The sequence below is a fragment of the Egretta garzetta genome, unplaced genomic scaffold (assembly GCF_000687185.1).
Source record: "Egretta garzetta isolate BGI_Z169 unplaced genomic scaffold, ASM68718v1 scaffold136, whole genome shotgun sequence".
NCBI classification, from domain to species: Eukaryota; Metazoa; Chordata; class Aves; order Pelecaniformes; family Ardeidae; genus Egretta; species Egretta garzetta.
The window spans coordinates 6,056,037-6,083,357 of NW_009260066.1; the positions used below are offsets into that span (position 1 = coordinate 6,056,037).

General features: G+C 36.8%; 1 protein-coding gene across 1 annotated transcript in view; it reads left to right on the forward strand.

Annotated features, from left to right (window-relative positions):
• The window catches only part of ADGRV1 (adhesion G protein-coupled receptor V1), a gene marked incomplete at its 3' end in the record, with an annotated part of 137,614 nt that overhangs the window by 99,499 nt on the left and 10,794 nt on the right, over positions 1–27,321 (forward strand). Inside the window, exons 58-79 of the mRNA XM_035896618.1 lie at positions 642–815; positions 1,234–1,416; positions 2,153–2,332; positions 2,971–3,135; positions 4,447–4,564; positions 5,124–5,247; positions 6,422–6,560; positions 6,699–6,884; positions 7,200–7,432; positions 7,935–8,083; positions 8,183–8,384; positions 8,851–9,070; positions 10,217–10,456; positions 12,102–12,251; positions 13,043–13,516; positions 14,290–14,433; positions 15,686–15,857; positions 16,237–16,372; positions 18,020–18,867; positions 20,902–21,019; positions 21,907–22,078; positions 24,665–24,907. Coding sequence (XP_035752511.1) covers positions 642–815; positions 1,234–1,416; positions 2,153–2,332; positions 2,971–3,135; positions 4,447–4,564; positions 5,124–5,247; positions 6,422–6,560; positions 6,699–6,884; positions 7,200–7,432; positions 7,935–8,083; positions 8,183–8,384; positions 8,851–9,070; positions 10,217–10,456; positions 12,102–12,251; positions 13,043–13,516; positions 14,290–14,433; positions 15,686–15,857; positions 16,237–16,372; positions 18,020–18,867; positions 20,902–21,019; positions 21,907–22,078; positions 24,665–24,907 — 4,770 coding nt within the window. The remainder of the gene's footprint in view (positions 1–641; positions 816–1,233; positions 1,417–2,152; positions 2,333–2,970; positions 3,136–4,446; positions 4,565–5,123; positions 5,248–6,421; positions 6,561–6,698; positions 6,885–7,199; positions 7,433–7,934; positions 8,084–8,182; positions 8,385–8,850; positions 9,071–10,216; positions 10,457–12,101; positions 12,252–13,042; positions 13,517–14,289; positions 14,434–15,685; positions 15,858–16,236; positions 16,373–18,019; positions 18,868–20,901; positions 21,020–21,906; positions 22,079–24,664; positions 24,908–27,321) is intronic.

Genomic DNA, 27,321 nt, shown 5'->3' on the forward strand with positions numbered 1-27,321 from the left:
AGAAAAGGCTAAAGTGGGATTCTTGCCTCGTCAGGTGGTTGTACATTAGTAAGAATTATGGCCATCTCTTTCAAAAGTATTTGAGTACTCATCACTGAGATTGAACCAAATTCTTGGTTTTGTTGTAGTCCCAAAATGAATATATAATAATGATAAAGGAAAAAATTACAAATGTCGTAGGTGCTTGCTGGTTTTTCAATGTGTTGCAGGGTTTTACAGAGGATTTGTTTTACTTCACATGCCTCTTAACAGATTTGTTCTTTAGTTCAGGAAATGTTATTTTTTCACCAAAAATACGTATATTTTTAAAATATGTTCAGAATGGAGGTACTGCTTTTCAAGTTCTGGCTTCATTTCTGAAATCTAGCCACCTTTCTTATAGATAGGAGAAACAAGTGACAGCCAGCAATACTTTCCACCGTTCTTACAGATCTGGAATCTGACTGCCAGCTTCGGTTTTTAAAGCTCAGCAAAGGTAGTCTTTTTCACCTTTCATATGGTGTGAAGGAAGGGATTGGTTGTATGTTCCTGTGCGCTGAGAATTTTTGAACAGTACGCAACCTACAAGTAGTCAGCTTCCTGCATGCACTAGGACTTACAATGTTTTATTAAAAAAGTGACATTTAAAAATATTTTTGCAGGACAATGTTCCAGAATTACAGGAGGGATTTATAATCAATATTACCGATGTGCAACTGGTCAGTTCTCGCACTGGAGGTCAGCCAAGTGTGAAGAGGCTTGGGTTAGAAATAGCTGAAATAACAATTGAAGAAAACGATGATGCCAGAGGAGTATTTAGTTTCAATGTTACAAAGGTAAGTAAGTCTAAATGAAAAATATTTAAAATAGCATTCCATCAGGAGATTCTGTGTTTTCAGATCAGTTTTGATAGTGTTTTAATAGGTTTTATGACACTAAATTTTTCTGGATAAAAATGCCAGATACCAGACAAAAAATTGCATCTTAAAAGGTTGTTCACAGTTAATACATGAAATTTGTAGGCAGCTGGAAGTGCTAAAACTGGTGTCAGAATATTCTGAAAGGGACCTGAGGAGATCACCTAATCTAGACTTTTGCTCAGAGAAGGGTCAATGCTAAAGTCAAACAAATTTACAAATGGTTACGTATTTCTTAATTTATTTTTACCTGCAAGTCAATATGCAAAAAAAACCAAAAAAAACAAACAAAAAAAAGGTTGCTGTGATACTCAGAAGTTTCTTATTGAATTTACAGGATATAACTGGAGCTGTTGCTGGTTATGAGGTACCACCACCACGGAATACACTGAAACTTCCAGTTGTTCGACAGGCTGGGAGGTTTGGGTCAGCGACTCTGTATTGGGAAGCCATTCATGCAACTGCTGGCTTTGAAGACTTCACACCATCATTTGGAAACCTTACATTTGCAGATGGGCAGGTTTGTGCTTGCTGGAAGCTTAGATGTCTCAGGGTTACCTGTTTAAGAGTTTCTCGTGTTTCTTCCAGCAGAATTTGCATCTTTTCATTGAAAACATTTTATTTATGGCCTTACGTGTGCCAGCGATGCTCCCAGCTTCAGTTTTTTAACATGGAAAAGCAGAATGTTCATAAGCATTGACCAAATAGGGTTGTATGCCTTTGGTACCTCCACAGCTGAAGACATAATTTCTAATATTAAAGCGTGTTACACTGAAAATTTATAACATAAGCTGTCTTCTCTATAAAGTCTCAGAATAAGCCTGTATGTTTTCTTATCTGTGTTCTACATACAGTTTTAAATTTCATGCTGCCCCTGCAAATACTTACTGTACACAAGGGGTTTTGATTTCAAGTGGACAGAACTAGTCTTTGGCAAATAGAAAGATATACTTTGTGAGCAGAATTTTGGCTTAAGTACAATATTGTCTACCTGCACTTCCTACTGTGTACCAAAGCAGAGCAGTCCGCTGTTCTTAACGTACAAGATTTATGTTGATGGACTTAAGAACCACCCCTGAAATTTTGTTATTCTATTATAAATATACAAGTATGATAAGAAACAAGTACAACTGAGCAGTATGTGTTTATCTATTATTAGATAAGTTATCTATTTTAAATTTCAGATTTTTTCTAACAATTCATAGAATATTATAAATTAAACTTTGTTGCTCTTTGTTTTTTTATAATTTCTGCAGTCTACAGGAGAAATAGAAATTACCATCATAGATGACAGTGAAGTTGAATTCCTTGAGATATTCAAGGTTGCCCTGGTGAGGGTAACAGGTGGTGCAAGACTTGGGGATGACACCCTGGTGACTGTTGCTATCCCACCAAATGATTCCCCTGTTGGAGTATTTGGATTTGAAGAAAAGAACGTGAGTTTGGTTTGGATTGCACTCTTTTCTGCTAAAGTTGGGTAGTGGGTTTGTGTCACACATAGCCAATTTTGGTAAGCCTTCATTGCGGTGGAAGACATGACTGCGTTGAGAGGCATATTAGTGCTTGTCTTCCTCTAGCTGTGTAGCATGGTAAGAGCAATGAAAGTGCTGCTGCATAGATGTAGATTTCTGCATGACTGAATCAGTTTAATTCAGTGTACTAACAATTCAGGACATCCCTGGCAGGATTTTTAGTAGTCTTGTTGGATATTAAAATGGTTTTGTTATAATCTGTATTACTGAAAGTAAAGTTTGGAAAGAAATTATGAAATGTAACTCATCTTAGTTCTTGTCGGTGAATGATTCTGCTGCTCTCCATTTTGCTGGTGCTGTGCCTGCTTGTGACTCATTGTCTGTAATTGCTTTGAATCACATGGCTTACAGAAATAACACGAGTGACTAATCTTTGCTAGCCGAATTCAACACATTCCTTACGCCTGTTATCTTCCTGTTGATTTTCACTCTTGCCCTTGTTTTACATTGTCACTGACAATGTGTTTTGTTGTTTATCTCAAGTCACCATCGATGCCTTTTCCTACAGCCTTTCCTACTTCCTCCTTCTCCTTCTTCATCAGGTAACAGTGAAGGAACCTCAGACACCTGATGACTCTGCTGCCATTGTATTGCTCACTGTCAGTCGAAGTCAGGGAGGACAAGGAGAAGCTGAAGTGTTATGGATTCTTGAGGAAGCAGCCAGATATGATCTGACCCCTCTGAACGGTACCCTTCACTTCAACGAGGTATGTCTGATATTGCAATAAATTATTTACTATTACGTTTATAAATACTTTATTCTTCTTATGAGTGTTTGCATGGTTGTTGTTACATGTTTATAGAAGTGGGGGGTTACTAATTATTACAGCACTAGGAAAAGGCCAGTTTGAACCGGTGGGGTTAGCAGTATGCTGTGCTTTTTCAAGCAAGAAAGGAAAGATGACATGCTCTTTTTAAGGCAGAGCAATGTAATAATCAGGGAGATAGGTTCTTCAAATCAGAATTGTTTTTACAATTAAGAAAGAGAAACAAAAATGTACTGAATGTGAAGAATTATTACAACAATGTTTATTCCATTATTCCAGAGACAATTTATATTGAAATGGTGAAAAAGATAAAAGAATGCTCTAAATTTGCAGATTTCGAAAATTAAATAACAAAACACCCTGGTGACTTCAAACTGGACAGTGTTACTTGATTTGTGTTTCATGACAGGTTAAAACTCTGAAGTAGGAGCCAAAATACTAGATACTGTCAAGATATTGTTATCTTAATATTGGTCTTTTACAGACTACTCAAAATATTTAATGAAGAAAAGTGTTTTAACGCTACGTATAATCTATTCTGCCTGTACAAGGCTATTTTGCGTTAAATAAATAGGGATACTGGTTGTTTCTTTTATTTCTGATCAGCTGAAAAACAGCTTTTGGTAAGACCAGCAGTATTTGGCAAAGTTTTGCTATCATTTTGCTGTCCTTTCTCTACTGATAGGCCTGGACATTGTTTTTTTCTTCCTGAAGTTCTTATATGTAAGAATACAAGTATGTATGTATGGTGTACTGAAGTTATACAATGTGAACCTACTTTTTTCCTATATTCTTATTTTAAGCATTCGCTACTGCCCGCTGACAAAAATATGGATCAGACAGGAATTTTCTATGGCCTAATGTATCTAACCTTAATAATGTTAATCCTTAGAATGCATGTATTCTATTGAATATGAACTTTCTTATGAAATTTGTATAGAAAGTTTCTTCTTCTTCTAAGGTGAAAACTTATGTGTGAATACAATTTTGAAGTAATTTCAATAAATACTCAGTTGAAAATAGCCTGGGTATTTTTGGGATGGCACACAATGCCTGAGAGACAGTTTTTGCTGTTTATTATCTGTGAGAAAACATTTTAGCCAGATCAGAAATGTCATATTCAAGAAGTATGACAGCATATATCAAGCATATGCATGCTTAAAACTTGATTTTTTAAAGAGAAAAACTTTTTTATAATACTGTATTTTCTTAGTTTCACTTAATGTATCTTCTGGTCTTTACGTGATGCAGAATGAATCGCAGAAGTTGATTGTTTTACATGTGGTACAAGATGGTCTGCTGGAGGGGAATGAAACATTTACCATTCAGCTGGTCTCTGCTGGTGACACAGAGATATCCCCTATAAATGGTAAAGAATTAATTAATTATGTTACATTTTGAAACATTTCATATCAGAATTCTATTAAGACTGTTTGTATTAGACTGCAGTGCTTATATATTTTGTGTGCAGCTAGCTGGTAGCAGTTTTGACTGTCAGTCTTCCTCCCTAAGTCGTTTCCTTGTCTGAAGAAATCAAAGAGAATTTTAGATCATAATTTTTCACTCTGAATTAATTGCTGGTGTAGACTTTTGCGTTGTAAATTTTAACATTGTAAATAATTCTTTAACAAAAAGAAGCCAAAACCAAAACCAGGTTCAGACCTTTAAGAATCACAGAATAATTTCATTTGTAAGGGACCATCCAAGGGGGGTCATCTAGTTGAAAACCTTGCTCAAGAACAGGAGACTTCACAATTAGATCAGGTTGCTGAATGCCTTGTCCACTCAAATTGTGAGTATCTCCATGGATGGGGATTCCATGGCCACTCTGGGAAGCCAGTGTGTAACCACTCATGTCACAAAATTTACAAAAGTTTGCTCATTAGTTAGCTTTCAATTTACCTTGAGGAGCTTTGTTCTCTTTGTAGGTGTTGCAACCATCACTATTCTGGGCGATGAAGGAGCTTCTGGGGTTGTTGGGATTGCCCATTCATCCAAGCATGTTTTGATTGGAGAACCTTTAGGAAATTATAATGGAACTGCTCTTATTAGGTGGGTACGTCACTCATTTTTCCAAAGGAAGGACAACAGGTCAGTTGCAAAAGCTATGAGAATCCACATTTGGCAAGAATGTCTTGAGTGCTGCATTTCATTATCACTTCTAAAATCAGAACTATTTTTAGAATGAGATGCTTGTTTTTCAAGAAGAGCAGAATATACTATGTATGTGTCTTTTCAGTATTACTGGGGAGCTCCAAATATTCCTCTCAGTCTTATTTACAATTATGCCTTATTTACAACATGGATGCATTAAAGGAAAGAGGATTCTAATCAAAGAAGGGGGGAAGGGAATCAACAATATTTAAAGATGCTTTGTGCTCTCCAGAATTCAGTTCAGGATTGGTGCCTGAGCTGTATTTCAGTATGTTGTTACGCTGGCTAGCATAACCCAAGTGGGAACTGGGTTTTTAGTTGAAAGAAGATGCAATTATTTCACTGCCTTTGGTCAACTGAAAACATGATGAAGAAACGAAGATGTCACCATACCTTCTAAGAGTATTGAGAGAAAGGCTTACCATACTTTCCCTCAGTGAACCAGGAAATATAAGCAGCAGAACAGCTTCTCATGCTGCCCTGAGAAGCCCAAAAGACAAAGCGATGCTTTGTGCAGCTCTAGTTGGAGATCATGCAGTACATCATGTTAGGTATAGATAAGTTTTTGCCATGACTTAGTTCACCAAGACTGGTGTCATGAGGAGGATTAGGCTCTAGTTTTTAGTCAAGTTGCAGACAGAACATTTCTCAGGCAATTCTTGTGTCCTTCGGTCTTAAAAACCAAATTGCCTCTGGGCATTACCCTTAAGTCCATTTCCCTTCTGTTTTGAATATCTACCTCCAGAAAAGCAGAATGAAAACAAGAGTGCTCAGTTTTCAGCCCACACCTTTGGGCTATACTTGCAAAGAAACTTTAAAGACCTCTCGGTAAAAATACACCTCAAGATGCCCCCCAACATAGGAAAATAAAACAGAACTGCAAAAATGTTATTGCTCTGAAGAGGGAATTGTAAAGATCTTAAAATAGAGACTTAGTGCGTTAAAACTCAAGCTTCACAGTGCTGATAACATTTCTTTCGTGCACAACAATATGATATACTGTCTGTCTCTGGATTGGGTCTTAAATATTAAAGGTAGAAAATAAAATCTGTGTTTGTGTTCTTACCTGCAGCCTGATACGTGGCCCAGGGATTTTTGGTGAGATCATAATATATTGGAATATAACACCTCCTCACCACACCGAATTTATTGAGACATCGGGGACCCTGACAATGCGAGATAGGCAGTCTGCAGCGGTGGTTCTAATACAGGTATATGAGAGATTTTACACCAGTAGCTATTTCAAGTACTTCCTTTTATTTAGTTAGCATCTTGGTTAGAAATTAATTATACCTCTCTCCCTGGAAATGGCTTAAAGCCTTTTAGCTTCCCTTGGTTCTTCTCCCCAGGCTGCAGATGACAACCGCCCCGAGGAGAAGCATTACTACCAGTTTCAGCTAACTGGAGTCAGTGATGGAGGACTCATAAATGAATCTAGCAGCACAGCAAATATTACCATGGCCGCCAGTGATTTTCCATATGGAGAGTTTACATTTTCACGGGAACTAATGCAAACAACAGAAGAAGAAAAATGGGTATTAGATTAAAATTCCTTCCCATATAAAATATCGATAGCTATCAATGTTGTTGCTAGATTTATGCGTAACTTTAGGCAAAAAAAATAATGCAAGGTTTATTCTACGTTTGTCGTAGCACAGTCTCCAGAATGGCCATCTGAGGCTGTTGGAGGTGTTTAATACTCTGAGAAGGAAGGCTATCTGCTAAGTTTTGCTGAAGCAAACTGTTGTTACCTGACAGAACCATTGAGAAGATGTCTTTAGAACAGTCTCCTAAAGGGAACTGTAACAGAAAAACAAAGCCGTTTGTTGAAGATGTCCTCTCTCCCTCAGGTTAACATCACTGTCGTGCGTTCCAGGGGAGCCTATGGCAAAGTGCGTCTTTGCTTTCGGATAATAAATGGGACTGCAGAGGAGGGAATTGATTTCACTCCCACAGTAAGGGAATTGTTGTTTGAACCACATGAGGAGAGTAAAATGATTTTGGTTGAAATTCATGATGATGATTTCCCTGAAGGTCCTGAAGACTTTTCAGTGATGATTACCAAAGTTGAACTCCAAGGAAGGTAAAGATAAACTTCACATTTGATTGATTACAAGCAGAAGAACAAACTGTATTTGGAATCTGATTAAAAGATAAAAAGAAAATCTGCATAAAGTCACCACTAGATTTGAGCTGTTCTACCATAAAATTTCATAAGACAGCTATGATAGTAATCATAATAGAAATTGGATATATGGGGCATCCAATTATTTTAACATTAGACTAAAGATTTTGCTGATTAAGATTTATTAAAGCTAAAAGTCCATACGTTACATACAAACTGTCAAGTTGCATGAAATTCAAATAGGAAGATAAAATGAGAAAGAAATAATGAAAGATACACATTTCTGTGAATAAACAACTATTTTTGCATGTATAATAGTTTGAAAAAGTGTGACCAAAAAGTCTGCAATGATAACTGTCAGAAAATAAAAGTATTTGTGGTAATTAATAAATTGTCATACCTGTATCTTAACACTTTCACAAGATTTTTTTATGCAATTTTCTTTTTATGTTCTTGCAAGTGGATTTGATTTTACCATAACAGAAAATGGTCTACAGATGGATCAGCCTCCGATAATAGGGAATATCTCCACTGTACGAGTCACTATAGCAAAAAGTGATAATGCAGAAGGCATCATAGAATTTGATCCACAGTATATACTTCTACAGGGTAAGTTTGCCTTAAGTTTTCAGTGTGGTTTAGAAGATAAATCTGTGGCTATGGCATAAATTTTGAGATAAAATCACTTTTCCTCAATTATTCTTTCAGTGGAAGAGGATGCTGGATTAATCATGATTCCTGTTGTGCGAAAGCGTGGAACTTACGGCTATGTAACAGCTGATTTTCTTTCTCGAAGTATCTCTGCACTTCCCAATGGCATTGACTATGTCATCCATAATAATTCTGTCATTTTTTATCATGGCCAGAACCAGACTTTTATTTATATCTCTATTATAGATGATGAAGAAAGGTAATTATTTTTTCAGATATTTATTCAATAATTTATTTCTGAGAAATCTTTTTTTAGCATGTGTGTAGAATTGGAATTGAAAAACAAATTGCTGCAGTGCTGAAAAATCACCTAAATTTAAGGGGGAAAAAAGAAGCTATTCTTAGAGTTTCATAGTTCCTGTTAAATTTTATGCAAACAAATACTTTTTTTTTACTTAGATTATCAGAAAATTTGTGTGTTAATAGTACTACTGTGAATAATAAAATATTTTGCCTTTTTAAAAAAATTTAACATGACTAGAAAATAGAATATTTTTATTTCAGATGTCACCATTCTATGCAAATGGGAGGAACCTTCTACTGTATGTTTACAGAGATGACTTCTGTAGACCTTAAACAGATCCAGTTGGATGAATGATTTCATTAATAAGTATAGTTTTTTTTTCCTCAGATATCACAGAAGCTTCTTTTCTTTTTCCATGCAGTGAATTTGCAGAGCAATTTGAAATCCAGCTGACAGGAGCCACTGGTGGAGCAGTCCTTGGGCTCCACCTAGTGAGCCAGGTCACTATTGCTAAAAGTGACTCCCCCCAGGGCGTCATCCGATTCCTCAACCAAAGTCGAATTATTCTTCCCAATCCTGATACACCCATGGCAGTGTCCTTGGTGCTGGAAAGGACTGGAAGATTGTTAGGGGAGACACAGGTGGGCCCTGGCTATCAAAGGCTGAAAGCTTTCCAATGATTAGGTCAAAAAGCTCCTGCATTTCCTTCAAGAGCTTCTTTGTAACCGATTTGTAGTAGGATAATTGCAGCTGTTTATTAAACAAGAATTGCATATAGTTGCTGTATAACAGAAAATGTTGTTACCCTTTTAATCTTCTCTTTCTCCTCCTACTTTCTTTTATTATAGTCTTGGGCACTTCACTTTGAACTAGCTCCTAATCCCATTGAAAATATGGTTAATTTCATGCACCACCAGTAATTTAATTTAATTCGGTTGAACTACTTCCTAAAGCTGGTCAAAGTTTTCTCAGTAAATTGTTTACTTTGTGTTTTCTAGATTTTTTTTTTTTTGCTCTGTACCAATCACTGGCAAAGTGAAGGTATAAATATGAACCAAAGTAGGCCTTTCAGTCTTGGCAAATGACTGGAAGATTGGCAGTAAAGGCCATCAGCTCCTCCTCCCCCCATATAAATATTTCCATGGTCGTCTTTTACTTTTTCTAGAAGTCATTTAAAGAAACTGGAAAATAATTAAAATGGCCCAAATAATAATTTTAAAGTGATGAGTATGACCTCCTCAAAAGCAATCTAATTTGTGGTAAATTTTGAATATATTCTACCTTTTAATCAGGCTGAAGGAGCATGAATCATCATTTGAGGGATGAATAACTTTCTTAAGAAAATATTTGCCATTTTCTGTCTTGATATCACACTTCACAGGGAATGGTTTCAATCATGAGTACTCATTTGGGGAGCATCACAAAACAAATCACAAAAGGGAGAGAAATAGAAACTGGCCTCTGTGTTTCCTGTTATGTGCTAAAGAACTCTCAGTTTCTCTTCTTTTTTATTACTAATATCTAGAATTTCATAAACTGGCGTTGTGGCTAACTGACACTTAAAAATTTTCATTTGTAATTTGTCCTGTTTATTTTTCCAAGGGGTTATATATTTTCCCACATAGAATTAATTATGAATATTTTTTTATTCTGTATTAGCAGCAAAGATTTAAGCACAGCAAGTTACCAGATAGAAGAATTTTTGTGTCACTTGTGGTACTCTGTCATTTCTTCCCCGGGAGGCTATTATATCACCACACTAAATCAGAAACTGGTATCTCCTACAGATTAATTGGGACATCTTGGGACCCAACTCAGAAGAGGTTTTATCTCCCCTGAATAGTGACATTGGTGACCCAGTGAATGGATCATTCTATTTCGGAGAAGGAGAAGGAGGTCTGAGAGCTATTAATCTACAAATCTATCCTCATGAAGAAGTTGAAGTTCAGGAGATTTTCATTATTAGACTGAGCCTTATGAAAGGTGAAACAGAAATAGACCCTAAGGCAAACAACATTACACTAATAGTAAGTTATTTCTTTTCCTTCTTCTGAGATCTTTGCTAGTGTTGGTATTTATCCTGCAAAGCTTTTAAAAATTAATAATTATTGCGTAGTTTGTCATTTTTTTCACTGTACTACTTAGGTGCATTGTTGCAGCTTCACTTCTTAAGAAAAGAAGGGAAAGAATCTGTTAGTAAAAATTGTTATATAAGCCCTGACTTGGCCTTCTTATTTGCAGATTTCTGTGGTTCTCTTTGGAGAAAGCATGGATTGGGTCCTCATTTCTAGATGTCAGTTTGTTGTTCATCTCTTCTTGACCTCTTCTGCTCCTGCTATCATATAGAAAAGAGACAATCTGACTCTTGCAGAGCAAGAGAAATGCAGAAATTTGTGGGAGAAGGCAGAGGGAGATGTCAAAGACAAATTATTGCTCTAGGGATATTGTAACTGAGGAAATATTTATAAGGCTGTTTTAGGAAGCCTGAAAAAAAATGTATCTTTCCTGGAAACTGGATTTTTTTTTTTTCTGGTCCTTAGAGTGTGGTTGGAATTAGCTCCCATTTCCACAGACTCCTCAATTTCTCCTTCAGGGACCCAGCTTTATTTCTTGGACTGGAATGTTCCACCCTGAACGCCAATGAATTGGCTTGACAGTTGGCACTGGTGTTACAGCTGAATTAGCTCCCGTTTCCACAGACTCCTCAATTTCTCCTTCAGGGACCCAGCTTTAATTGGCTTGACAGTTGGCACTGGTGTTACAGCTCAGCTATGCCAGTTCACCATGAATTCTTGTTGCACCTAGTGATTCTATGCAATACATATAATAACATATGTTAATATAGAATCCATCTCAGATGGATGTGGATGAGCTCTATTCCAGTGGGCTAGTTTGCGAACTGGCAATGGTAGAAGAGTTTCTGTAGATTAGCTCAAGGTGTCTGATCATTTCCTGCTTTAATAGCAGAATATCCAAACAGAGCATTTGAAATAAAACTCACTCCTTTTCTTCTTTGGATAGTGCTGAAAGTCTGAAAAGGGGATGCTCATACTTTCTCTGTGTTCTCTGAGTATCTTGTATCCATGGGATATGTTTCACAAATCCTTTCAGAATTAGTCCCTGAAATATGTTTAGATCATTTATCATTTACAAGATGTTGAAAGCTGAGTGAGGCACAACTCGGTGGACAGAATCATTGCCATTGCCTGAATTTGTTTACATAGAATGCCTTTGTTAATCCAAGCCTGAAAACTTTCCATATTTATTGGCAACATCTTATTTTGTCTCCTGTTCGATTTAGAACCTGCTTAAACTTTTATGTGTTATTACTGGATTTTCTCAAAAAAGAGCAAGCTACCTATAGATATCATATAACAGTCTTATTTTGTGTGCATCTGTGTGTTTTTTGTGTGTGCGCATATGGGCTTGATACCACTCCCTTCTCATACCTTGAAGGTCCTGTCTGCTGGGTTCATTTTTTTAATTCTTGCAGTCTTGGTCCTAGCGACTAATGTACTGTTGAATCTTCTTAAGAGGAGAAAACTCAGTAGGAAGAACTAATAGATATGTGCCCTGTAGCACCTGGCAATGAAAATCTCAATTATTTGAACAAGATACAACTCACGCTACATTTCTGATTTTTTTTTGTTTTGTTTGTTTACTTTTTTACAGATACAGAAGTTTGGCGATCCCAATGGAATTGTACAGTTTGCTCCTGAATCATTAACTGAAAACAACTATACAGAGCCCTCAGCAGTGGAAGGGCCACAAAGTATTACACTGTTTGTCAGACGAATTCAGGGCACTCTGGGAAACATAACGGTATCCTTACTCTTTTCCTAATAAACAGTGTAGTCTGAAATCATCCTCAGTATCAGTGTATGGAGGAATATTTTTCTCTGTGCCTTTTAATTGCTTGTTTCTCAAGTTCACTTTTTGAAGTGTTGCCTGTTAGACTGAATTTAGCAAGGGCTCAGCCCTAGTACTTGTGGTTTGGAGAGTTGGATTCAGTCTCCTCTGGTCAGGAAAAAAAAGGAAATATAGTACTGCAGTGCTTCTCTCTCCCTGCACCACCACACCCCCACCCCCACCCCACCTTGTGCTTTCAATGGGAGAACAGAACAGAGCATACTTACATAGAGAGATCATCACAATTTGCTTCTTTTCCAGGCATACTTAAAGAGTCAGGCTATGTCGAACCATCACTCACATTGTTTTTTACCTGAAGTCGTTTAGAAGTCAGTATTTTAATAGTTATTAGCTTAGTTGAAAAATAAATCCATTAACGAAAGCATCTGCTGTGTTTAATGAGAACTCTTCACCCCTTTCTGATGTGAGGAATCTTGGAAAGGGGCAAACCAGAAAAAAAATCTTCTGAAGATATACAAAGGAAATCTTTACATTCATAGTACTGTGAGAGGAGCAACACACTCTCCATTTGTAAAATAGTCTGTGTGCCTCTTCCTGTGCATACCTAAACCAATTTCTGTCTTACCTACTTAAAACCAGTTTGTTCCACATCCTATCTATACTGAATCCTGAATATGAAACCTTCTGACTCTGTGGGTAATTTTGCTTTCTTTTGTTTTGTGCATTTTCTAAACTCGTTTCAGGTTTACTGGGAAATACATAGTGAATCTGACATCACAGGTGACTTTCTTAGGACAGAGGGGTCTGTTGTCATTGCTGACCAGCAGAGTACAGCCAAGATAATTATCTACCTGTTGCCTGATGATGTTCCAGAGCTGGATGAAAACTATGTGGTGCAGCTGATTTCAGTCGAAGGTGGAGCAGATTTGGACCAAGAGAAAAAAATTTCAAAGATCAATGTTTTTGCAAATGATGATCCCTACGGAGTGTTTGCCCTGTACTCTGATCAGCAGTCAGTATTAGTAGAGAGAAACCTGGATCGGTATGTTCAGATTAATGTAACTCGACATGCTGGGGCATTTGGAGAAGTAATCGTTGAGTACCATATCTTGTCTCATCACAAAGAAGCTCTAGTTGCCCCTGAGAATGAGGTGGGATACCTCACAGTAAAAGACGGTGCCAGCTTTGGAGTGAAAAGAGTGCCAATAAGCAGCCAGGTCTGTATTATCCTCTTAGTTCCTGTGGTATCTGTTTCCATTTGTGCTCATCACAGTACAAATGTGCTGGAATAAGATACTAAACTCTCAATAGTATCCACTGTGGAGAAGCATCCACAGAAAAGAGAGTTCTAGCATTATGAATTTCCTATTTACGGAATAGAAATGGGTTTAAATATCACATTTTCAGATAATAATTGCAAAATCACTGCTATGCATGTGTTAAAATATCCAGTTTTTCCTTCCGTCATTGCTTTGTGTTACTATCAGTTTGATATTTTATTGTTATATGTATGCAGATAATTTCTCAAGTTTCCCTTTTGGGCTGTAAATGGTGATCTGTCAGTGATGATTCATGAAGGCGCAGATAAATTTAACTTCAGTTCTCTGTGTTCCCTGGTTGTTTGTTATTACTGTTACAGTCTTACATCCACGTTTACATCCTTTCACACCCATTTTACCTCCTTTTAATCCTAAGGATTAAAATCAAGCGGAGGCTCACTGTGTTAGATACAATTAATCAAATTGGCAATGGTTGCTCTACAAACTCACTTTCCAATAAACTGCTGATGAATCACATTCACAGTATTGATGTTTTATCTGTATTTATTTTGAGAAGCATAATCAGCAAAACAATTGTCTTAAAAATGCTGCTTTTTGTATGCAAGTAGAACAAAATCTGCAGATTCTTCTGCTACTTAATTCTTTGAACTGTTGGTATGTGTTTATTGGAATTAAATTTCTGCCTTTTAAATTAATTCTCTCTCTCAAAGGCTTTTATTTTACTGGGCTTGAATTTTACTCTGGAACTGATTAATGTAAGCCTGGTTAGTGGAAGTGCCAAGGATGTGCCTAAAATATTAGGAAAAGCAAAGTCAGCTATTCTGCTTGTTCCTGAGGAAGCTGCCAATTCACAGGTCAGTACGCTGACAGCAGTGTCATGATTCTACCACAGAAGGAAGGTACAGTTCATTACAAAAGCTAGCTGCTATAAGAATTCAACTGGCTCCTTGAAGTTTTCATCATTTCAACCAATTTAATGGCTGACAAGACTTTTCCAGTTACTACTTGTATTGTGTATTATCTTTTCTCTGATACAAATTCTCACAGAAATGTTAATACAATTTGAAAATGTTTCTTCACCTATAAAATGTAAGTAGTGTAAATATTATGGTTAATTTATACTTTTGTTTACATGAAATGGAAGTTCTGGGACTTACTTAAAGGAAAATAACTAGTTGTGGACAATGTTATTCCTTTAAATATGGCAGCCCCAAAGAAGGTAACAACATGTATGCAGTATTACATGCAGTATTATGTGCAAAAAAAGATGGAGGTCATGCTGAGTTTTAACATAGTTGACAGTATATTTGGCTAGTCACTGAGTGGGAAATTTTCCATTTGTCTACTTTGTCTGCAAGTGAGAAAAGAGAATTTGCATATTCTGATGTGGTACATGTACTACAGTTTCCTTTTTTTAAGTCAGGCAAAGAAAATAACATGCTGAGTTTTTATCTCTTAATTTTATTGAAGTTTTTATTTAATTATTTTAATTGTCTTGAAGCACTGTTCTGTCTTTTAATTTGTAACTGAACTTAATTCAAATGGTCTTTCTGTAAATACCGTTTACTACTGTATATATCCATTTATCATTGCTTTTAGAATATGCAAATTATCGTTTCGGTCACATTTGCTGCCCAAAGAGTAAGAAAAGTAGATTGTACTAGCAAGAATAATTTTGTGAACAATGTCATGTGACAACAACTTACTTTTCACTGGATACGCATTTAATAATTTATTTTAGACCTATGTGTATATAGATAGTAGTATAGCTAATGCCTGTGAGCGTTAAGGGCCAGTCAATTTGTTTTTCTTTTAAACAACAGAGAATGGTATATTCAGTGTTTTCAGGACTGAAATGTCAGTCATACTGTTTCCTTTCCCCTGAGGTCTAATTCTCAGAAATCTAGGATTTAGAAGTATTCTTAAAGAGTTGTGACGGAAGTATGTATATATATACGCACACAGATAAACATACAGACATATATACATCTATATGCATGTAAATTTTTGGAAAATGCCTGTTTTGCAGAATATCTTACACTTTCACATATGTTGTTGCCCATTTTTATTCCATTTTCTGTAGCAAAATCTACTATGTTTCCACAGGTTGGGTTTGAATCTGTGATTTTACGACTTACAGACATCGTAGCAGGGACAGGCCAGGCTGTCATAACCCGAAAAGGAGTTTATGGCTCTGTAGTAGTTAGCTGGATTTCAGGATATCCGCCAGACCTAACCACTGACTTTGCTCAGCCAGGCAATATTACCCCTCCATTTGGTAAGTACTTGTCTGAGGAAACAGCTATGAAACTTGCATAAGTGATGATACCGCCTTTTAGTTATTTGTACCTCTACACCTCTCTTAACGAAGAGTCATTTGAATGAAATTGCATGGTCTAATTTTTATCTGTAAGAGACATGTTTGTTTTATGAGCAAAAAAAGAACTAAGCTTCAAAAATACATGCCTGGGAGGTAGGCACAATGCTATGCCCCTTAGGGACAGCTTTATATAGGAAAGACTCTTATCGTGAAGATTTCTTCTTCCCAAATGGAGCAGAACTGTGATTAAAGTCCCTTTCTCAACACATTCCCAGGTAAGAAGAGGACTCCTGTTTAGTGGTTTTGACTTGTGCTCTCTCTCCCTCTTTTCCTTCAGGTACTGTTGTATTTTCCTCTGGTGAGAAAAGTAAAGTAATTTCATTTCAGGCTACTCCAAGCCTAAATACGCATGAGTCGTTTGCCATCACCTTAACAGCCGTGCACAGCAATGTGTCTGGTGGGGCTCGCCTGAGGTAAGGACATTACTGATACTTTTGAGTTGCACAGATACTGTAAGAATTATGACTTAAGTGCAGACATACACCTTATGGAAATCCCTATTAAATTACAGGTAGCTAGCAAATTGTAGTGCCTTCTTTGATAAATTTGTGTGTCTTGTCTCAGGTGGAAACAAGTGTCAGTACTGCAGGTCTGACCTGATCAGAACTGAGGCTTTTCTCCTGTTCCAGTCTATTTTATGTCACTGGGATCCAAGGAGCCTAGAATGTGTCTACAATGATGGAGAGAGTTAAGAAAATGAACCACGATCAATAGTTTTAGCTGGGAAGTTGAAGAATGAAGGCAACTCTCACAGTTTTCACTAGTGTCTCTGAAAATCCATATTTAGAAGATCTTAGATAAGAAACATTATTTAAAATAAATAAAATTAAACAAGAAATGCTGAAAAAATACCTAAATAATAAAAAACCTCATTTTTATTCTTAAAGCCATTACATTTAATGTAGTTTTCCATCTCAGCTAAGTTGTTATCTATTCTTCAAACTATTTTCTTTTCTTTCTTCCTTACTCATCGATAGTTAAAAGTGCTGTAAAAAGAATGGACATAGGGTAAGACCGCGGATGGAGAAAGGTATTGGCTTCACCGTGTTACAGTTACTCTGGCAAATGTGAGGGAAGTAAGGAATGAACTGGATGGCTAAACTCCTGAGACTGACCCCTTCTCCTAGGCTTTTCTGTCCTGTGGGCTGGTGTCCTCAGAGCACCTATTTACTGTGCGAGTGAAATACCTGGGGTGTACGAGGATGACATTTCCTAGAAAACTTAAGACTACATCCCACAGGGGGTAAAGCTGACAATTACTCTGGAGAGTTTTTGGCTGCCTTAGCCATGGAAAGGGTCTGGTTTGTTAACTTCACTCACTCACTGAAACTGTGGTGCCATTTGGTAGCCTCTAGCGCTGAGTAATGGGTCAGTTCTAGAGATAAATGTTAAGACCCAAGGTTTAGCAAAGTGTCTTAGTCTCTATGCTTATTTTCTAACAAGAGGGGGATATATTTAATATGAACACAGTAGAGCTTACATTAATATTGATAATAGGGCTCATACCCGGAAAAAAAATGCTATGAGTAATGTTGTAGGGGACAGTATTTCAAAGCCCCAGTGTGAGTTTTAAGATAACTTCTTTCCTTTTCTATCTTCCTGGCTACAACTGTAGAGTTGCTAGCATGTGTCTACTCCACAGTTTTCCCTTGGCAGAGGAAGTTTGTTCAACAGTTAAAACTGGTATTACTTGGAGAGACTGCGTTGTAATGTGTCTTCCTGCACTGTGTCTGCAGTAGGAAGACATCGTGCTTTCCTTTGCCTCTCCACTTTCTCAGGAAGACCTTATTTTATTTATCCTTTACTCTGTATCCTGTGCTGACCCAGGATAATAAGCCTTTGAAAGGCTGTTCAATCATTCCAAAAACATTTTTCAAGGAAGTTCTTTACATCTTACCTTGTATGGTTGCTATTTCTTTCTTCTACTCCTACACTTTTTTTTTTTTTACCTGCTTTCTTACACCCGTCATTGCCCGTTCACTGGAAAATATTCTGCTTGGGTGTTTTACTTTTCATATTTTATACTTACTCACTCAGCTTTGGTATCTTTTCTGTTTCAGGTCAGGATTCACAATAGCTGAAATTGAGCCCATGGGGATCTTCCAGTTTACTCTTAACTCAAGATATGTTTCAGTTGAAGAAGATGTTCAAGCAGCCACACTACACATCCAACGATTATTTGGTTTTCAAAGTAATCTCACTAAACTGACATATCAGACCATTCCAGGAAGTGCCAAACCATTAGAGGACTTTATACCCATCTACAATGGAGAGCTTATGTTTTTACCTTTTCAGACAAATGCTGTGATAGAAATATCAATAATTGATGACACTGTGTCTGAAATGGAGGAATTTTTTTTTGTAAATTTGACTGCTGTGGAAATTTTAGATGTTCAACCTGTGAATCCTGACTGGAGTCCACGTTTGAATCCAGCTTTCAGTGTTGCAACAGTTAATATCCTGGCTAATGATATTCTTCATGGAATACTAAGTTTGGGGCCGGCGTTCATTTATGTTGAAGAAGATGCAAACAATAGTACCCCCAACACAGTGACACTTCATATCAGAAGGACCAAGGGGTTTGCTGGTGATATTGAAGTAACTGTTAAAACGTTTGGGGGAGTGAGTGCACAGAGTGGAGTAGATTCATATCCTTTTGGAAATGCTTATGGAAAATCAAACTTCACATGGGCAATGGAAGGAGAAGATTTTGAGGAACAGTCAGTCTCTGTGACATTGCTGGATGGAGAAAGAGAAAGCAAAATGTCCATAAAAATTTTTGATGATGATGAGCCTGAAGGACAGGAATTGTTTTATGTTTTCCTCTCAGATCCTGAACATGGAGCTCAGATTGTGGAAGGAAAGGATGAATATGGATTTGCTTCTTTTGCATCAGTAATTATTGCAGGTAATATCCGCCCCCCCCCCCCCAAATATTAGTAAATACATCTGAATTAAATAACAGTAAATAACTGTATTTTCTCATAGGAATTTTATTGTAAAGATTGGAATTCTATTTGATAACAAGCAGGGTACTCTATTCCTAAATGTTGAGTTTTCCAGATCAGAGGAAGCATCTAATGCACCAAACCCACTGTGCATCCCTTAGGAATGTAGCTCAAAATACATTTAGAGATGCTCCTCATCTCTGTCCTTGTCCTATTTTACTTCATTAAGGTAAAGGCTAAGCTTGACTGTTTTTCTTTCATGTGCAGTAGCATTGGAGGCCTTTTTGGTTTTCTTTGCCATTTTGTCACTTCTACATTGTATGGGGTTTGTACAAAGTATAAACAACAGTTTCTGTTTTCATTCCTTGATCCTATACAGTTCCTATCTGCAGTTTAGTTATCCTCTGCTTCTGGGGAGGGAGGATAGGAATGAGCTTACATAGATATTGGGGAAGAATTTTTCTTTCAGTCACTGCATGCTGCTGTGAGAAAGTGATGTCAGAGCTCCAATTTCCCTTAGCTTTTAGATATCCATCAGTCTTATCAAATCACTATAAATGAAGTTTAATTGCAATATAGATTAAGCTAAAGAAACAGGTTGGGAATTGGAAGAGTTTAGGCTAATCAAGAAAATTATATGTAAGGTCCAACATTTACTTGAAGTTTTGTGTATTTAGTCTTAACAGTACAAAGTAGGTGTTTAGAACGAGCATTAAACTGTGCTGTTGGATGAGTGTATGCAGCAACCAAAATTACATACGCAAGAACAGATCATGTAAAACACATTACCTTCATGTGCACCATCTCTAGAATTCACTGTGCAAGTAACCAGTCGCCTGTATGTGCAAGTCAACCGAAGCAGTATATGCACAGGCACAGGCTGGAATTTGAACTTGTCTTGTATCCCGTGGAAATGTATTAACATGTTCTAGAGTTACACCCTGAGTACAATGAGTACATAGTGCATAAAATCAGGAGACAACTTATGTAAAGGGTCAAAGCACGTATCTGCATTTAACTGTACAGAGAGAGAGAGATACCACAGGTTAAATACCCACTTGTGCATGCGCATAAGCAAACACACAGTTAATCTTCGCTATATATATTGGCATTTAATAAGCACTGTGTGGGAAATAGATTACCTTTTCAGTTGCAGGGTGAAGCCATCACTACCTGTAAGGAGAAATCCTTTAGAAGCAAGATTTAATGGGACACTGTGAAGACATAAGCTTCTCCTCATTAACTGTGGGGTTTTTTTTCCCTCCACTGCTGTTTTGCTGAAGTGGTTTACATTCCCATGAGAGCAATGCAGTATTTTGCAGCTCTCTAGTTCCACACACTGAATTAAAGATGCAGGAGAAAAGCTGATTGAACAATTTGGGAAAATGAATGGGTTCAACAACTTTATGGGTGGGATGAATAAGAAAGCTGAAGTCATGTCCTTGGAAGCCCATCTTTATCCCATAGCCAACTATGGCAACAATGTCCATCCAGGGGCAAGCTGAGGCCCATTTCTGTTTAGAAAGAATATGTTTTAAGGGTTATGATCAACATAAAATAGTATAGCTGAAGTAATATCTTATAGGGGCATTATAAGCAAGGCTTTTGACACTGTTCTGGACTACCATAACACCGAGTCTCTTGAAGTCAAGGGACACAGAATTCAGCCGGTTTGCTGAACGCTGCTGAAATACAAGCTTGTGTGCATTGATGGCACCAGGACGCTCATAAGGAATTTGCTTTCAAAAATACTTATTCTATTGGTTAAAATAAAATTTAAAAATGCCAACACTTGAAGTTTTAGGTAAGTATGGAGTGTAAATTAAGAGTAGAAATATTAAAAGAAATTTTCATGAGGCATCCCCAAGTGGCACTTTGCAGCATGCCTTTGATACACAGTTTTCATCTTTTTAACAGTTATCCATATTAAAATTATGATTTAGTCTCAGCCTAACTTTCTTGCTCATTAGTTTCATGGACTGTTTCCTCTATAGGAAGTGATCTGCAGAATGGCATTTTGGGATTCATGCCAGAAGTGCAAAGTGGCCTCGTGCTGGATGAAGACTCAGAAGACAGAGAGGTGCTGCTGGTAGTCACAAGGCAACCAAACAGGTGCAGGCCACAGCCAATTCAAGTGCTCTTCTCACACGCTGTAATACACTGTCTTGAATCATGGAAGCTGCCGTTAGTGGAAGAGGTTATCGTAGAGTTTTTGTAATAAATCTCTGCCTTCCAGCTCCTTTATTAACTTCCCAGAACTTGGCAAATGGGCTTTTAAGTTGCAAATGTGATTAGGTCTTTCACTGTACTGTTGTAAAGCAGAAACGGAAAAAACCCCAAATATTTTCCAACTTATACCATAAGGCAGCAAGTGTGAAAGTTTTGCTTAAGGTAAAGTATTTACAATGCTAAAGGTGTGATTCAAATTCTCATCTCCCTGTGCAATATAAATAGGTGTGAATACTAAAATGAGAAATTAAGACGATACCTAAGTGTCAGCACTATGCTTATGTCTTCACTCACGTGGATACTGTGTTTTTTCTGATTAACACATATTTACATTGCACATTTACCTGTACTTTAAACACATACGCTCAAGCACTCAAAGTTCCATAAACTTACAGGAAATCCAAATTCTGCCTGGCTTTCCAGGCAAATGGTTACTGTAGTGTTAAGGAAAGTACCCGGGCACATCCCTGTGTCCCAAGCACAAGTGTCTCTTATTCAGCTAATCTCATGTTTTCTGAAACAAAAATTGAGTAGAATCTGGGTGCCCATGACTGCTTTATTTTTTTCCTGTGTTACTTTTTGGTAATCTAAAAAGGTTGTAGAGGAAGGAATTTAAGTAAAAAGAGAATTTTCCCTCTTAAGTCAGTTGGTTCCCTTGTGATAAGTTTTGATTATTTTTTAACAAAAAACGCGTTACCTCTGTGGTTTATGTTTCCTAAAGCAATAGTGCTCTCCTTCAGTACATGTATACTTTTTCAATTTGCTTATAGGGCCTTTGAAGATGTGAAGGTCTTTTGGCGTGTGACCTTTAATAAAACAGCTGTTGTCCTTCTGAAGGATGGCATGAACTTGGAGAACGAACTTGTGTCTGTGCTGGGAGCCACCACCTGCATGGCAGGTCAAACAATATGCAACATCTCCATCGAAATAAAACCTGATAATGTAAGTATTTATTGTTCATTTGTGTACAGCGCTATGATGTTGAATAGCAATTTAACAAAATGAAAAAAAACCTCTCATCCAGAGAAAATGATGTGTAGGACACGATCTGAAGATGCACCTTGACATCTACGCAGTTCCTCTGCAAACACATGTTTATGTACAGGCTTGTACTACCACCATTATGACTGGTTACAATTCAGGAAGGAGAAGAGTATTGAGTTTGAAGAGTAAATTGCAGATCTCAGATTTTTATAGAATAATAAGAAAAAAAATGGAGTTATTTCAGTGGGATGCATATTCATATGCTGGACTCTTCTCTTTCACGTAGTAAATTTTTCATCTGTCAAAGCACTTCTTAGGGTGGTTTATGGAAAGCATATCTTGTAAGCAATAGCACTTCATTCACAAAAGAACTTTTACTGCAACTTGTGTGTACTTTTACATGCCTAAATCTAGCAAAATGATCTGTGAAAACTCCACTCAGTCTTAAAGCTGCATAAGAATCTCCAAGTGCCTAAAAATCTGTCTCTGTGCACATCCAGCTTGTGAGTAGTGAAGTTCAATTTAGCAGCCATCATCCGCTAAAGCCATTTGGCATTTCTCAGTTGGGTATGCCTAAGAGCCTTGAGAGGTTCAGCTGGCACTCAAAAATGCATATGTCTGTTGAATTAACACAAAGCACAGCATTCAGTCATTTTTATTGAAAAGAGAAAGGAAAAAATATTTTTGTATGGACACCTAGTGGTTCAAGTAGCTGGTTAAGAAAGGAAGGATTAATGTTTGTCCTTCTTTCAGAGTGGAGAGTTTGAAACTTTCCAATAAATTATCCTAACAGCCAGGTGGCAAAGTGAGGCCTGGGGAGTGGAAAAGGAGAGGATGAGAAGGATTCCATGGCTTTTCTGACTATGTTCTAGAAAAAAATGCAAGATGGAGGATGTGGGAAATAGTGATTTCCCCGCTAGGGAATAGGGCGCATTCTCTTAGTTCAGTAAGAGGGCCATTTTCCTCCTTCGTCTTCCGATGTTTTTACATTACAGAGCCAATGAATAAAATATATACATGAGTAGGGCACAGGCTGCCTCGCAGAGTAAACTGGGATTTTGAACCTGTTTTAATCCACAAGAGTGATATGATTATTTAATGACAGCAGTGCAGCAGCTGCAGGGACGTGCAGTTGTACCACAGGAAGCACAAGCCTGTGCCACTCTAACAGGTGCTAATGGAAGGCAAGAGTTCCCTATGGCATTCCAGTGAATTTGTGCCTGTCGTCAATTAGTCAAGATCATTCCATTTACAGATTTACTTAACAACTCAATTAAAAATATATGCAATTTAACCCCCAAATATTTCCTATTTCTTCTTCCAGTTCTTCTTCTGTAAGATAGTTTATAATTTAGTAACAAATACATTATGAAATTATGAAGTAATAAATACATTCAATAAATATTTTACCTTTTTATGGCATAGGGGATGACATAGTCTAGCTTTTGGAAGTTTTTAATCAGCTATACTGACTTCATTAGCTAAATGCTTTCCTAGAATTAAAGTAGGCTTTCAAAAAATACAGAGTTGAAACAAAAATCTATGTTTGCTATAGAGAAATTGTCTTCAATTATTATAATTTTTTTGTAATGCCGTTGTCTTATAAACAACTACTATTTTTTTTACTGCTTCACAAGTGCATGTAATAGGTGCAAATAGCATATTTCCAATTATTTCTGGAATCTTAGTAATCAGATGCCTATTTCTAAACATGTTATATTTTTATTGTAGGTATAAAATCGAAGATGAGGCAGCATGTCGTATTGTAATTTAATATTGCTACCTTATTTTCAATAAACAAGTATTAAGAAGGTAGAACTGATTAGGCTAATTCTTTGACATATGAACACTAGAATTCAATAGCCTGTATTTCCAGACTAAACCTCACAAAAGTCTATCAGATAGTATCTCTAAACTTTGGGATTTTTGACAAATTTGGTTAAGTGTTCAAGTCTACTGAGACTTGCTTGTTAAAATTTGCATAAACATGTTCGTGTTTAGATACCAAGGCTGTGTGTAAAATGTTTTTCAGAGCCTTACCAGATTTCAGTACTTAAATATAGGCAAGTTAATTCATTGCAGTTTCAAAACTGCATACTCAGACTTCTGTGCAGTTTTTCCACAGGTGAGCAGGTGTATACATGCCTTTTTTTGTAAGGCAAAAAGAAAACGAAGGAGAAGATTCCTCACAAGATGTACATCTATGTATATCCACTATCTGGAATATGGAGCTCTTGGAGAGTTTACTGTCATATATTATGGCAAATTTACAGCCATAATATGTGTAGTATATAAGTAGTTACTTTATTGCAATAAGTTCCATGAGAAAACCTGAGATTTTGTTATTGTACATGACAGAGTGGTGCCTGCAATATTATTTTTAGGATATACTTCACTGTACTTACTGCACATTTCAGGAAGCTTGCTTGTAGTAAGTGCTACTGCAAGTAATCCATTGCGCATACAAAATAATACATACATTGTTAAAAGTTGAAACTAGTTAGTAGGTCTTATAATGATATGAAAATCATTCCTCATTTACAGGTACCTGAATTCGAAACCTATTTTTTTGTTGAGCTATATGCTGTAAGCACAGGAGCTGCATTGAACAGCAGTGCCAGATTTGCTTTCATAACAGTCCTTGAAAGCGATGCTCCTCATGGCTTGGTATATTTTGCTGTGGGATCTCGTTTTGCTGTGGCTCATAAGAAGACAACTTTAATCAGTCTTCAAGTCCTTAGGGATTCTAGTACATCGGTAACCACAATGGTTAGCTACAGCATGCAGGTAAGACTCTGATTATTGTTTTTATTATTTAACTTGCATTTAGTATTATTTTTATCATTAAATCATTGTTCACTCTCTAAAGTAAATGTGTCTGTAATTAGCATTTTTTGAGGAAACAGTCAAACATTTGCTGGGCCCATACAGTCTCTCTTCTTTGGCTTTCTGTTAGTAAAAAGTCCTTGTTTTCATTGCATTGTCAAGAGTGATTCTGTTTGTAGTACATTCCAGTAGCCTTAAAGACAGTCAGTTAGGCATTAAATACATTTCATTCTTTGTCCTAAGGTTCCAATTTTTGAGGCTTCTGTCTCTGAAATTATGTTTTTATCATGATGGGTATGACTACAAGATTCAGATAGGAAAAAACTTGCTGTGTTAGGTCACAAATCTATTGATACACAGAGCACGCTTAGGAAAAAAGAGAGAACTTTTGTCAAATTTTATTCTATGTTCTTGAAGTACGAAACTTGGAAGTTGTTATTCTGATTGAAAATCTCATGTGCTGAAGCCAATTTTATCATCCACATTCATTTTTATTATGTTTACAGCTGTTAAGTCCAGACTCTTCTAACTGTTTACCCCTTTATCTCTAAATGAGTACCTCTTTATTACTGACAGATGATGAAGATTCTCCTTTAGCAGAAGTAACACAGCTGCAAAACCATGATTCCTTCCACTTCCTTACAGTTCTGACTTCAACGTCAGGGCGCAGGTTGCAAGAGGGATTCCTTTACGTTTGCTATTGCATTGTAATAGTGCTTAGCCAGATCTGCTTTGAATATGTGGGATTTTTTTACCTAAAGGCATTATTTCAGGGGAGGGTTATTATAACAAAGCATTGTGTGACCAGTGTACTTCCATCACCCTTTATAATAAAAGGGTTTGCATTCTATTGTTATATTGCACGCATATGTATTTTAACTGCATGGGATTACATGGTGTTTCCGTGCATTTGTTATACAGTAGCTGACCAGGGTTTTAGGTAGATTGTGTGGTAACAAATTTTCACATTCCTTCCAGCTGAGAGTTCATTATAATTTAGCAGTTAAATGGAGAAGAAACTGCAAGTGTCTGGTGTATTACTTAGGCTAAAATATAGGGGGCAACTCCTTATCCATTAGTATTTTTTATATAACAATGCTTCTTTGGACGTTTTTAGGTTTTGAGGGTGCATCGCCAGTTACCAAAATATTGGTACGATCGGTACCTGTAAAACAAGAGGTCATGGCAGACAGGAATCATGAGGCACTAACTGGAAACAGATGTTTATCTCTTTCCTACAAAGGTTCCTTAAACATTATTCTTGTCATTAGTGATTTTATTACCACTATTTCCCTGTTCCCCAATTCTCAACTGGAAGGGATAAACAAAAATGCAACTTCTTACTGGAATTTGCACAGATGATGTGATCATGTTCTAGAGCAATTCTGAACAGACACACACTACATTTATTACAGAGTTCTCCTGCAAGCTTAGAAAATGTCTGATTTATTCTATAAATAAACTTTACTAGCTAAAGCTAAATGTTTTCAAAACGGGTCCTGTATTTCACACATAAAAATCCTTGTTTTTTACAGTAGGAGACCTTTTTGAGATTACTTAAGAGTTAGTATACAATCTGTACTTACTAAGTGAATAGATACTATTGAAAAATCATACATTTGAATAATAGCCCAGAATGTTAGTTTCCACTTAAGGAAAGTTTATTATATTACCAGATATAATATCAAGGTTATGGCAACTGACAAAAAGAGCAAGAATATGAAGAATGAAACAGTATCTGCAAACCTCATGGAAGGTAAAAATAGTGCTACTTCACAGGGAAACGAGGCCATATAGCATTTCTAGATAAGTTCATCTGTCTGCCTTGCATGTGTATTCTACAGTGTTTGCTTTGCCTTTGGACCTAAAAGGATTGTTCTCCTTTTGAGTATTTATACTGGGACTGAAAATATCGTGAATTCATACTAGTTTGGGCACAGATTTTTAAAACGTTTGCTTGACTTTTATTCAGTTTTTATGTATCTATCTGCAATTTCTGCCTGTACCCTGAACTGAGGGACTTCATGCTGCAAATATAAGCTTACATCATCCCCTCTGGATTTCACCCCATGGATGTGCTAACAGTTCGTAATATCTATTCGCCCAGAAAAGCTTTGTGATTTATTTTTTTTTTCTGGAAAATAAAGAGAGCGATCCTGTTTACTATTGACAATTTATATAATTCTTCCCCTAGGTTGTCACTAACCACAAGTGACAGATTGCTATTTCAGGGAGATATTTCATTTAATATAATCCTTACATCATCCTTAACTGCGTTTTGAAAGGGGACTTCTTTTTTACACATATAAATTTGTGTGTTCTACACATTATGTGTGTTTTACACATTAAAATATGTGTGTTCTACAGCAGCTGGT